General features: G+C 43.4%; 1 protein-coding gene and 1 pseudogene across 1 annotated transcript; one reads left to right on the forward strand and one right to left on the reverse strand.

Annotated features, from left to right (window-relative positions):
* Positions 1-1,681: 1,681 nt before the first annotated feature.
* LOC124597650 lies at positions 1,682-1,799 on the forward strand (annotated as a pseudogene).
* A 330-nt stretch (positions 1,800-2,129) lies between these two features.
* On the reverse strand, positions 2,130-10,864 carry LOC124596527. The gene is made up of 3 exons (XM_047135697.1): positions 10,761-10,864; positions 8,455-8,567; positions 2,130-2,568 (listed from the first exon to the last, which is right to left on the reverse strand). The coding sequence occupies exons 2-3, from the start codon at positions 8,521-8,523 to the stop codon at positions 2,290-2,292; spliced, it is 348 nt and encodes a 115-aa protein (XP_046991653.1). The 5' UTR covers positions 8,524-8,567; positions 10,761-10,864; the 3' UTR covers positions 2,130-2,289.
* Positions 10,865-14,341: the final 3,477 nt, after the last annotated feature.

A 14,341-nucleotide genomic window follows, 5' to 3' on the forward strand; every position in this document is an offset into this window, starting at 1 on the left:
AAAAAAGAAATGAAATCAGAACATGAATTACACAAGTTTATCGAAAAATCAGAAGAAAAAATATTATTTATATGTACAACAGTACAGCGTCGTTGTTGTTACAACCGGCAACCCTCATGTTCGGATATTCCCTCAATTCGCCCTTGTCCAACATCTGATCGATCCAGGACCTCCTGCCCAACGAGATTAGCCCGGAAATCATCAAGAACAACAGGCGCAGGGTTAAGGTCGCTATCTAGGGCACACAAAAGGGAAGCAGTGCAGTAAAACAACAGTTGTTGTCTGGGGAATATTGGTATCGAGACATGCTTCTTGTAAGGGACTTTGCTGGTAGGGCCGAGGCGGGAAAGACATCGGAAAGGGTGTCACCCCGTTATGTGGGGGCAACGCAAGATCGAGACGAGAAATCAGAACTTTTGCCTTTCGTAGGCAAGTGCTCTGTCGACTGAGCCACCCACACACGACTTAACATGTTTACAGAATTTTCCGAGTTAGAATTTCGATCCGGCAGACAGTTTTAATTTGCCAGTAAGTTTCGTGTCTGCCCACAGTCCCAGGTTGCGGGTAAGCCATGCCTCCACGGTATCCTTTTTCCAGGGATGCTAGTCCTGCAAGTTTCGCAGAAGATTTTCTGTGAAGTTTGGAAGCTAGGAGACGAGGTTCCGGCGGAAGTAATTCAGCTATAAGATTTGATGATAATACATTCCTCAGTGAAGATGAGCAAAAATTATAGAACTTACTGATTGAAAAGAGCAGTTTAATGAGCGCAAGGCACCAAAAAAATAACGCAATGGGAAGTATTAGAAGTGAATAAGCAACAAATTTAATGACAACATTAGTTATCACATGGTATATGATGAGAAGGAAGTGTAACAAACGCATTACGGGTAAAGCAACGAAAGAAGGTATTCCTCGGTAAAAGAAATCTGCTATTTTCAAACAAATGCATTAATTTGAGGAAGGTATTTCTGCGAATCTGTGTTTGGAGCCCTGTTTTAATCTGCCGGGAAGTCTCATATCTGCACACACTGCAGAGAGGGAAATTCATTCCGTGGAATTAATCTTCGCTCTCTGGAGTTTACTTTACGGTTTTTGCTTTGACGTATAGTCTGCGTGCTAAGAAAAAGAGACTGAAGTAGTATGATAATTTGTAAACAGGTATCACTTGTTGCTTGAGACAGACACGTCGAATAGACATGAAGGCCGAACGATGTAAAGCGACACTAAATGAAACGAGCATGGAAGGGCGATAATACAGAAGGTGAATGGTCGACTACGGTTTATATATAGAATTTTAGATAAGTGTAGCTGGTGAAGGTGACATATTTTTAAGAAATTCTCGTCTGTTGGGAATTGCCACCGGGCCGGATTAAAGGAGGACATTGAAGCAGTTCAGAGGTGTGCTGCTAGATACATTACCGGCATGACGGTTCAATCAACACACGAGTCTTAAAGAGGTCCATCGTCAACTTGATTCGGAATTCCTGGATGGGAGACGAAGTTCTATTTGGAAACATTACTGAAAAAATTTAGAAAATAGGCGTTTGCAACTGACTGCAGAACGATTCGAACGCCGCCAGCGTACGTTTCGCATAAGGACCCTGAAGACAAGACAAGAAAAATTAGGGCTCGTCAGAGGCATATAGATGGTTGTTTTTACCCTCGCCCATTTCCTAACGGAGCCAACGGCTTTGCCGCAGTGGTAACACCGGTTCCCGTCAGATCACCGAAATTAAGCGCTGTAGGGCTGGGCTAGCACTTGGATGGGTGACCATCCAGTCTGCCGAGCGCTGTTGGCAAGCGGGGTGTACTCAGCCCTTGTCAGGCAAACTGAGGAGCTACTTGATTGAAAAGTAGCGGCTCCGGTCTCGGAAACTGACGTACGGCCGGGAGAGCGGTATGCTGACCACATGCCCATCCGTGTCCGCATCCAGTGACGCCTATGAGCTGAGGATGAGATTGACAGGCGGTCAGTACCGTTGGGTCTTCAGGGCCTGTTCGGGAGGAGTTTTTAGCTTTGCTAACGGAACATGAAAGAAAAGATTTGTAATGGTACAAGATACGCTCCGCCATACACCATGCTGTAAATGGAAAGCTAAGGCTGACACAGTCTTGGTCTTACTAATTTATTTATCAAAAATACATATTTATTTACATCCTTATTTACATAAATAACAAAATAACAGTTAAATGCTCAACATCGGTGTAAGAGAAATGAAATAGAGCTTTAAAAGAGCAAGAGTCCGGCTGTGTGTGTGTGGCACGCTGTGCAGCTGCTTTCTCATCCGCTCACTTGCCCGGGAAGCTGTGCTGGACGTTGATGTAGCCGCCCTTGGAGGCGGGCCCGGCGGCCGGCCCGTTGTGCACGCGGCCGTAGCTGACGCCGGCGCCCACCCTGGTGTTGCCGTCCTTGCTGGTCCACACGCCGTCCGCCCGGCCGTGCACCATGGTGCCGATGCGCCGGTCGCGGCTGATGCCGCCGTCCACGCTGCCCGACAAGTGGCTCTCCTGCCGCTTCGGCGGGTTCTCCACCCTCGACACGAAGCGCCGCTCCCGCACCACGGAGTCCTAGAATAATGAAGACAATTAAGAAGCCACCCAATTGTCTCCTCTGACTCCTACAGCAATGAACGAGACCAAGAAGCTATCTACTTGTTTTTTTGAATATTCCGACGTCTAGCTAGAGGAGGGTGGGGAGGAGAGATAGAAAGAAAGAGGGGGAGGAGGAGATGTATATCGAGACGGGGCAGTAGGGGAGGGTGGGGGGACAGGGGGTGATGGATACGGAGAGGAAACAGGAGAAGATGGACAAAGAGATGGGGCACATGGAAATAGGGAGATAGGACACGAAGACGACGTGAAGGTGGTGCAGGAGATACGGATATAGGGAGAGGGAAGCAGGATGACATGGACAGAGGAGGACCAGGAGAGAAGGAGGAAGGAGGTGATGGACAGGGAATTGGAAGGAGGATGAGGTAGACAGAGAGGGGGAAGATGAGAGGGACAAAGAGAGAGTGGAGGAGGTTAAGGGCAGAGACAGGGGAGAGGGAATGAGATGAGCAGAGGGAGGAGAAGAGGGAATTGTCATAGACAAGGGTAATGTACGTAGGAAAGTGGAGAGCAGAGCATAGATAATGGGGAAACTGATGGACAACGAGACTGGGGTGGAAGAAACGGGCACACGTGGTGAGGATATGGAGAGGGGGTGCAGCAGGAGGTGATGGGCAGATGGAGTGAGGACAGGAGGAGATGCACAGACAAGGAGAGTGGAGGAAGGAGGACATAGTGGGTGGGAGGAGGAGTTGGACAGGTGGAGAGAGGAGGTGGGGGTGGACAGAGAAATAGAGGAGGAGGAAATGAACAGAGATGAGGCAGAAAGGAAGAGAGGGGGAAGAGAGTGAGATGGAAAGAGAGAGGGGGCACGAGGATGTGTGTGCAACATACGTGCCGAAGGTACAGGTGCCGTAAATGTACACTCGAGAAGCTATGGAGCAGCAGCTAGTATGTAGATAACGAAGCATGCAAGGTCGGTGAGGAGCTAATAGAAACAGATATTCAACTCATAAGTCGCAGGAGTAATGAGGAGGAGGAGGAGGAGATTAGTGTTTAACGTCCCGTCGACAACGAGGTCATTAGAGACGGAGCGCAAGCTCGGGTGAGGGAAGGATGGGGAAGGAAATCGGCCGTGCCCTTTCAAAGGAACCATCCCGGCATTTGCCTGAAGCGATTTAGGGAAATCACGGAAAACCTAAATCAGGATGGCCGGAGACGGGATTGAACCAACGTCCTCCCGAATGCAAGTCCAGTGTGCTAACCACTGCACCACCTCGCTCGGTCGCAGGAGTAATGAAGCAAGTGAAGAAAAGATATATGACTAGGAATACAAATGTAAGGATAACGCATACCGTTGCTTTAGTAGAAAGGAGTCTAGTCCGTTTTTCAGTCCATTTATCTTCTCACACAAGAATGTACCACTGCTACATGGGTTTTCTTCTCGAATCTATGTGCCAAATGTGTCGATGGTTGTTTAGCTTCACTAATTTCTTTGAAGTGATAGTCACCCCAATGTTCAGTAGGATTTTGTGGCGTATTTTTGGTCGCGCCTGCATGTGAAAGCTGGAACGCTCCTCATCCTGGATCGCATGAGGATCGCTTGCAGCTGGCTGCTGAAGCATCGAACAGGATTCAAAAAGCACAGACGAGTTGCAGGTATCGCCAAACAGCGTTCATTTGCTTATTTTGCTGTTTCCTCCCAATTATTTTGCAATTTAGTCTTCGTCAGCAGTGAAAATTTGTTTCATTGGAAATGAAGCATAACCAGAATATCAAACGGGGGTATGGCCCGGGCCACTGAGTGTGAGGAGAAACCCATAAGATTCTTTCAGTGCTGCGCTTAAGGCCTTTCGTACTCTGGTGATTGTGTCTCAGTGAATGTGGCGCCACGCGATTGTTCAATACGAGGTATGATATCTTTCCGATAGTGTTTTTACTGAGTGTGACTACCCACTTCTTCAGGCCAATGAAGCACTCGGCTTGAATTCGTACTTTTCTGGCTGAACTTAGACGAGTTGCTGTCATGAAACATTTGAAATTACATGTACATTTTCAGTAATACGTCCGACTAGAAGATAAAGTAATAAAAATACCTTCGTTCCTTTTACCATTAGAGCAGTATAATTAAGTGTACAATGCGACTCAATTTAGAGTCAAGAACGTTATCAAGAACGGTCGAAGTAGCTAAAGAACAACAGTTTCAAAATTCATAGACGACGTAGCCCTCTTGGCCGAAAGCCGAATACCAAAACACACGTAGGAGAGGCCTAGGAACAATCATTAGCTACTATCATTTGAGTAACAGATAGCTGATAATTAAATAGCTATGTCAAGTTACTGTGGTTCATGGTGTGGGTTCCTGTAGTCATGTCCTAGTTCATGAACCACGGGCAACGTATGAGTGGCCAAGTAAGTGGTCCCGACAGTCGGGATACCAGTTACTTTGGAATAAGGCTGGGCATCTCGGACATATTCTGAGTCGTGGTCACAATGAAATGGGGAGCTATTAATATCAATGGGGGCTACTCTGGGAAGAAGGTAGAGCTGGCAGAGGCTGCAAGTAAGATGGGGCTGGACGTTTTAGCTGTTAGTGACATTCGGGTAAGGGGTGAGAAAGAAGAGGTAGTGGGAGAATACAAGGTCTACCTGTCAGGAGTCAAAGCAGGAATAGCACAATGGGGTGTAGGGCTTTACATCAGGAAAGAAATGGAACCCAGCGTAGTTGCAATAAGGTATGTAAACGAACGACTGATATGGATAGATTTGACAGTGTCTAGCAAGAAAATTAGGATTGTGTCAGTATATTCGCATTGTGAAGGGACAGATCAAGATAAGATGGATAGTTTTTATGAGGCACTCAATGATGTAGTTGTTGGAGTAAAGGACAAGGACAGTGTTCGGCTCATGGGTGATTTTGACGCCAGGATTGGAAATCAAACAGAAGGGTATGAAAAGGTTATGGGTAAATTTGGAGAGGATATGGAGGCCAACAGGAACGGGAAACAACTGTTGGATTTCTGTGCCAGTATGGGCTTAGTAATCACAAACTCCTTTTTTAAACATAAGAACGTTCACCGGTATACTTTGGAAGGCAGGGGAACCAGATCTGTCATTGACTATATAATAACAGATCAGGAATTCAGGAAGGCTGTGAGGGACACACGTGTATTCAGGGGATTCTTTGATGACACTGATCATTATTTAATCTGCAGTGAAATTGGGATTGTGAGGCCGAAAGTGCAGGAAGTCAGGTCCATATGTAGGAGGATAAGAGTGGAGAAACTCCAGGATAAGGAAATCAGGCACAAGTACATAACAGCGATCTCAGAAAGGTACCAGTTAGTTTAATGTAGTCAATTACAGTCATTGGAAAAGGAACGGACAAGGTACAGGGACACAGTACTAGAAGTGGCTAAAGAATGTCTTGGAACAGTAGTTTGTAAAAGTAGGATGAAGCAAACAGCTTGGTGGAATGATACAGTCAAGGCAGCCTGTAAAAGGAAAAAGAAGGCGTATCAAAAATTGCTACATACCAGAACCCAGGTAGACAGAGAAAGTTATGTTGAAGAAAAAAACAAAGCCAAACAGATAATTGCAGCATCCGAGAAGAACTCGTGGGAAGACTTTGGAAAAAGGTTGGAGACTATGGGTCAAGCTGCTGGAAAACCATTCTGGAGTGTAATTAGCAGTCTTCGAAAGGGAGGTAAGAAGGAAATGACAAGCATTTTGGACAGGTCAGGAAAACTGCTGGTGAATCCGGTGGATGCCTTGGGCAGATGGAGGGAATATTTTGAAGAGTTGCTCAATGTAGGTGAAAATGCGATCAGTAATGTTTCAGAATTCGAGGTAGAATGGGATAGGAATGATGATGGAAATAGGATCACATTTGAGGAAGTGGAAAAAATGGTCAATAGATTGCAGTGCAATAAAGCGACTGGGGTGGATGAAATTAAGTCGGAACTCATCAAATACAGTGGAATGTCAGGTCTTAAATGGCTACACAGGATAATTGAAATGGCCTGGGAGTCGGGACAGGTTCCATCAGACTGGACAAAAGCAGTAATCACACCAATCTTTAAACATGGAAACAGAAAAGATTGTAACAACTACAGAGGTATCTCTTTAATCAGTGTTGTGGGTAAAATCTTTTCAGGTATTGTTGAAAGGAAAGTGCGAGTATTAGTTGAAGACCAATTGGATGAAAATCAGTGTGGGTTTAGGCCTCTTAGAGGTTGTCAGGACCAGATCTTTAGCTTACGGCAAATAATGGAGAAGTGTTATGAGTGGAACAGGGAATTGTATCTATGCTTTATAGATCTAGAAAAGGCATATGACCGGGTTCCTAGGAGGAAGTTATTGTCTGTTCTACGAGATTATGGAATAGGAGGCAAACTTTTGCAAGCAATTAAAAGTCTTTACATGGATAGTCAGGCAGCAGTTAGAGTTGACGGTAAATTGAGTTCATGGTTCAGAGTGGTTTCAGGGGTAAGACAAGGCTGCAACCTGTCTCCACTCTTGTTCATTTTATTTATGGATCATATGTTGAAAACAATAGACTGGCTGTGTGAGATTAAGATATGTGAACACAAAATAAGCAGTCTTGCATATGCGGATGACTTAGTTGTGATGGCAGATTCGATTGAAAGTTTGCAAAGTAATATTTCAGAGCTAGATCAGAAATGTAAGGACTATGGTATGAAGATTAGCATCTCCAAAACGAAAGTAATGTCAGTGGGAAAGAAATATAAACGGATTGAGTGCCAAATAGGAGGAACAAAGTTAGAACAGGTGGACGGTTTCAAGTACTTAGGATGCATATTCTCACTGGATGGCAACATAGTGAAAGAACTGGAAGCGAGGTGTAGCAAAGCTAATGCAGTGAGCGCTCAGCTACGATCTACTCTCTTCTGCAAGAAGGAAGTCAGTACCAAGACTAAGTTATCTGTGCACCGTTCAATCTTTCGACCAACTTTCTTGTATGGGAGCGAAAGCTGGGTGGATTCAGGTTACCTTATCAACAAGGTTGAGGTTACGGATATGAAAGTAGCTAGGATGATTGCAGGTACTAGTAGATGGGAACAATGGCAGGAGGGTGTCCACAATGAGGAAATCAAAGAAAAACTGGGAATGAAATCTATAGATCTAGCAGTCAGGGCGAACAGGCTTAGATGGTGGGGTCATGTTACACGCATGGGAGAAGCAAGGTTACCCAAGAGACTCATGGATTCAGCAGTAGAGGGTAAGAGGAGTCGGGGCAGACCGAGGAGAAGGTACCTGGATTCGGTTAAGAATGATTTTGAAGTAATAGGTTTAACATCAGAAGATGCACCAATGTTAGAACTGAATAGGGGATCATGGAGGAATTGTATAGGGGGGGCTATGCTCCAGACTGAACGCTGAAAGGCATAATCAGTCTTAAATGATGATGATGATGATGATGATGATGTCAAGTTACTGGTGCTGGTATGAGAATCAAGTATCATATGAAGGACTGCTATGTGCCAGCTTGGTTACTAGGTTTATCAGAACGGTGAAAGACCAGGCAAAATGAAAATAGGTTCTATCACTTTGCCGCTTCCTTTTAAAAAACTCTGAGACGCCTTCTAGGTAAAACTATCTCTCTGATAGGACAGATCACAACGGAAAATGTTTCAACACTGACCCCAAAAATCCTTACAAAGACGTCTGGCATTATCCATATGTTTTGGTAGTCAGTTCAAAAATCAGGATCAGGCTATACATCGCAAACTGTCTCTTCCTACTCAAGATTCAACCCGTCTGCTTCCAATACCAAAGAGTTTTACTAATCTCGCCTACGCAGGCACCCTCACGAAACATTCAATGATAAATGCGTCCGCACTCGCCACACTGGAGAACGGTAAAGTTCCGACGTCTACATACCTCTTCCACTTGAGCGGAACAAATGACAGCGAAGACGCTGATGAGGAGAAGAGCCAAAGTCGTCCTCATTGTGTGGTGTGTTTAGCGGGGCTGCGACTGGTCCAGCTGTCAGTCTGGAACAGAGGAGACAGAGAGCATTAGAAGCTACATAGTTTCATAATACATGATTATTGACGACATCGATATTTAATGTATGTTCGGACACATTTTCGTCACATTTGAAGCTGTTTTAAACAATTGCTTAGAAATCACTTACGCTGGTCATAATAAAGTTACACTGAGATACCACCACAATCAGCTACATTTCTTTCACGACTTTTGCCATTAAATAAAGTTCTTCCTGTCTGATGGCAATAATTTGCAGATGTAACTTTTACAAAAACAGTTCTACACGAAAGAAGTTTACTCCCACCTAAACATTAAATAGTACAGAAGCAATCAAATTCCTACTAACGACCCTTTTGTACATCAACCCCCCCCCCCTCCCCCCCAAGTCAAAACTGCAGTAAATATTCAGAATCGTTTAGTGCTTTTTATACACTAATACTACGAGGCCTTCCTAAAAGTTCAGTAAAACTGTATATTTGTATACCATTGGAAATCTTTATAAATCTACTCCATTTTTATTTATGAAAATAAAACATAAATGTATTTCAACTACTATGCAATTCAGATGTCAGAAACATTTCTTGACATCTTTGAGATAAAAGGAAGTTACAAAATTGATATATGGATGTGTGCTGGAATTAGGCTCCCTGAGTCTTTTCTGGGCAGCAGAACAAGAGTACTTTCCAAGCGTATTATTATCAGCCGTCAGAGCTAAGCTATAGATGATCCGACTGAATACATTTTGCTTTTTAAAGTCATTCTACTTATTCGAAATTATCTATCTAAACAGCCAGAGAAGATCTTTCAACTAATGTCTCCATTTTTCAGGCAATCCTTCTGTCGCCATTACTTTGGCTGATCACCTTGAGGTCTAAAAGCGCTTTTTGTGTTTGTAGTACACATTCTTTGGACCTGTTAATTCTGAACTCCTTCCATCGCTTCCATCCTTCACCCTCCTAGTCTTGATCTATTTCGCACATGCCCACCAATCCGCGGTAAGGGTTTTTCACTTTACATCTTGCATTTGCAGTCTTCTTCCTCTTCCATTATTTGTAGAATTAATTAACAATGTACTTTTGATGTATCGTATTCCAATTCGACCCTAGACAACTTCCGTATAGGATGTTCCAATCCTTCCCGAGACGACTCCCTTCTAGTTTCGACAGCATCAACATTTGTCTTCTACATTGAGACTTTCTTCAGTATCAGTAGTATTTTCATCTTTCCATTTACTTTTCTTCACTTTATTCTGAATCATTCTCTAGACAACACCCTTATAGCATATTCCAGTTCTTCCTCAAACAACTCCCTTCTAGTTTCCAAAGTATCAACGTTCTGCAATATCAAGTGCAACAACTTATTCTCAGTCAGTTCACCTTTCAGCAGTTTGAAGTCCATGGCAGTCGATGTTTTATGAAGATGATCCATTAGACTGTGTTTTTTAAATACAAGCGAACCTTTTTTGGAGTACCTAATTTTTATTACTATGCCAAGTACAATTTCTTTCATCTTCTCGTCCCACTCGCCGGAAAATGAAACAACGTTCTTTGTAACGTAATAGCATTATTCTCAACAGCATAAAAACTTTAAAAAGACATTTATAATTTCTCCAGGCACTACACTATTACCTCTTCCGGTAAAGTCTGCTTACACAAAGAAAGAAACAGCAAAGATTCGTCTAATCCTGCGCTCCACTGCAGAGGCAGCGCGAGAAGGATCGATGGGCAAGCAGAGTGTTACAAGAGCCTATGTATTGGCTAGCTTTCGCCTCAGGTTTACTACGCAGTAGTGACCTAGACAATCGCTTGCTTGGGGATTTGTAGTGCTATACAGACGAATGTTGAACATTAGGTGGGTTGATAAGGTGTGCAATGAGGAGGTTATACGCAGAATCGGTGAGGAAAAGAATATATGGAAAACGCTGACAAGAAGAAATAACTTGATGGTAGTACATCTGTTAAGACAGCACGGAATAAATTAATGGTACTAGAGAGAGCTGTAGAGGGTACGATCTGTAGATGTAGACAGAGATTAGAATACATCGGGCAAATAATTGAGGACATAGGTTACAAATTCTGCTCTGAGATGAAGAGGTTGGCACAAGAGAGGAATTCGTGGCGGGCCGCATCAAATCAGATCAAAAGACTGATGACTACAGAAACGGACAAACGATCTGTCTGCGCAGAGCGAGCACTTACCTCGTACAGTGCGTGTGTGCGTGCGCTGTGCCTGTGGTACAGTGCAGACGACGGCCGCTGGCCCGCTATTTAACGGCTGTGGCCTGGCCGTAGGTGCATCCCCTCCGAGGGCACGTCGTACTCTCTGGTGCTTTCTGTGTGACGCCGCCAGCGCTGAGACCTCCCGGAACATTGCGTCATCAACCGAGCAGCGGTCGGGCCCTCTGGTTCTCGAGGCGGGCATTCGTTACGAAATTGTGCGTCTCACACACCAATGAAACGAGTATTAAGCAAGTTGTCATAGTGTGGTTTCCACAAATTGGAGATATGTCGTTGGCCGATGATAGTGTGCGGCATCTTATTGTCACTGAAGAACTAAGGTCGCCATTAGAACAAATGCATTTTTTATATGTGGTTGGCCTGCCTTGTCATACAGCACACATTTATCTATAGGAAGAATCAGTTATCGATGTGAGAAATGTTGCTTTAATTACATTAACTTAATATATTATGAGATATGAAAGTCACGTACAGCAAAAAGAATATTGGTGCGGAGTTTGTCATAAAAGAAACAGAACTGTTCGTATTATTAGGCAACTGTTATTCGTGGCGGAGTAGTGTTTGCACTGTCTGCTTACGGCTAGCAAATTTCTTCAGAGTAGATCAGTTCAGTATCACACATGAGCAGTTTTCTACAGACGTTCCCTTTGTCCTCCTAAAGCCAAAATAGCTGCGGAGCTCCTGACCAGCGTCTCGTACAGCATTATGTAGAAATGTTGTTTAGTGTTAGTAACGAATGCAAACGTGTGCAGAATAAAAGTGCAAATTTGTAAGGAACCTCCACTAAACGAATTTTTTGTAAGCACACAAATTTGCTGCAAACAGTCTCATGTATACTGATTCAGAGCTAATACACGATATATTCTAGTGTAACGCAACAACACTTCTGTGGTAACCAGGCGTCGCTATAATAGATGTTTAGTCTACTTCCAGCTGGTTCAAATGGTTCAAATGGCTCTGAGCACTATGGGACTCAACTGCTGAGGTTATTAGTCCCCTAGAACTTAGAACTAGTTAAACCTAACTAACCTAAGGACATCACAAACATCCATGCCCGAGGCAGGATTCGAACCTGCGACCGTAGCGGTCTTGCGGTTCCGGACTGCAGCGCCTTTAACCGCACGGCCACTTCGGCCGGCTTACTTCCAGCTGTTCCCGAATACGAGACTGTGGGCAGAACTAACGTAAGCAGTTGTGTTAGTCTTCTATCTTTTCTGTTCAGTTCTTCGACTTCCGAGAATTAACAGAGCAGCATGAGAGCTGCATTTTCGGACTCAAGACCACAACAAGACATACCGGGTCTCGAACAGATCGTATAGTGAGGGGCACAGTGTTTCTGTGATGACAGTACACCGTAACTTATTAAGTACGAATGTCTTCATGTTCAACTTCGTGCTAGATAAAAACTAAGTGCCAACCGAGACTCGAATTTGGGATTCTTGCCTTTGGAGATGAGACACCGGTGGAAGTAAAGCTGCGAGGAGAGGTCGAGAGTTACGTTTGAGTAGCTCAGTCGCAAAAAAAAAAAAAAACCTGTAGAGCACTTATCCACGTAGGCAAAGGCCTCGAGCTAGAGTCTCGATCGGGCACATAGTTTTAATCTGTGAGGAAGGTTCATCTCAGCACACACGACGTTGCAGCGTGAAAATTTCATTCTTTCATGTTAACATGTATAGTACACACTCTAGATTTTTTTCTCCTTTGAAAACAACCAGTGAGCCATAGCAAAGTCTTCCTAAATTTAGTCGTAGTTTTTTACAAAAAATGGGAAAGGAGTACTATATTAAACCTCCTGTCGTCACAGACGTCATTGGAGAAGGTACTCGTTCAGTTTGGACAGTTCTGGATAACGAGGTAAGACGTGATCCGGAAAGATTTCATGCCCCTCAAATACCACTGTGCCACTTCACTCGCTGAGGACGATATTAACTGCGACCTTCACTGATGAATGACGTTTACGATAGTCCCTCCATCTGCAAATTTCCCTGTGGAAATTACGCCTGCCTCGTGTCAGAGAGGGGTAGCAGGTAAACCGGTTGTAATGAATAACATTTATTTTGTGAGCGTTGTTTGCAGCTATATGAATAAGTTGCATTATTCACTCAAACTGTGCTGCCTGTGCTTGTAGCTTGTAGGTTATTGTTTGGATTTCAGCAAGGAGCTATCGATATTCAATTTAGAACCACTCATGACAGCGCAGCAGTCTTACATGCTTAAATGTCTACGATAAACATTGTTCGTCTGTCACTGTTATTTTACATGTATTCATATCGTAACAAATAGTTAACAGCATATAGTCATTGTTTAAAATCGTGGTTCTGCCAAGAATGTACTACTTTTCTCAAAAGTCAAATTTTTGTTTAAATTTTGGGTTTAATTTGTGGTGAAGGCTTGCAGACTCGGCTGAAGTGAAACTGAAGCAGTAGGTAGTGCAGAGTGCTATGGTACGAGACGGCGAGGCAGACTGCCTGCCAACTTATAAGATTGTTATTCTCAGTTCTGTGTGTGAAAACTTGTAGTTAGTTCGTCACCTTCGGCATGTTGAATGTCATCCACTTAACGATTGCTCTGTGAAGACACGTTAGCTACGTCAAGCTTCGTTTCTTCTTCCTGTTTTGTTATACGTATTTCACAGGAACGCATTACTAGGTTCAATGCCACTGTCCGCTGAATATTCTAATCTTGCGTGTTGTGCCCAAAGATTCTTAAATATATGTAGTATATACGAATTTATTCTCGAACTGAATGAAAAATATGTGTAAAAAACGAATACAACAATTTTTCTTGTGGATATACCATCAATTATGGTGTCAATGTCTGTAGCAATAGAGAGAAAAAAGTAGAAGTATTTAAAGATTTCTTTAAATAAATGGTAATTGAGATTTCCATTAGAAATACAGAGCGTTAACGATGGAAATAATGTCATTCCAGGATGTTGTCTTGTGGACAACTGTATTCCAACCTTTTCTGTATAGACACCTTGATTCGCTCTCATCCAGTTCTGTGAAATACGTCTCCTCCTTTACGGAATTGCTGCTCAGAAGAAGAAGACCTTAACACCGGAACATGGCTTTTATTATTCTCCTTCTTAAGAAAAGAGACAGACAAGACAAACAAAACTGTAAACATATCAGCCTATTCTCCGTAGCGTACAAGAAATTCTCTACAATTATCAGCAGCCAAGTCGAAAAAGAGATCTAATTTCAATCAGTTAAACGGACGATCAGCTTTTATACGTGAGTATAGGTCAATGTATCACATGAGAGTCGTGAACTAACTACAGAACATTGTTTTTGACTGAAACGTACACAAAAACCCTTAAGGAAGAAGGCACTGATTCACTCTAAACACATCAGTGCTATACCTTCCATTACATTTCACCAGTTAGCGGACATCACGTAACTGAATGAAGAAACAAGCTGCTTTTCCCAGTAGCCCTAAATAAAGTTTTCAGTGGAAAGTAAGAAGAAAGACGTTTTAACTGATCTTCTACCTTGGTGTTGGCGGTGATGCTGTGTTGCTTGCCTCCAGTGCAGATAAAC

The sequence above is a fragment of the Schistocerca americana genome, chromosome 2, assembly GCF_021461395.2.
Source record: "Schistocerca americana isolate TAMUIC-IGC-003095 chromosome 2, iqSchAmer2.1, whole genome shotgun sequence".
NCBI classification, from domain to species: domain Eukaryota; kingdom Metazoa; phylum Arthropoda; class Insecta; order Orthoptera; family Acrididae; genus Schistocerca; species Schistocerca americana.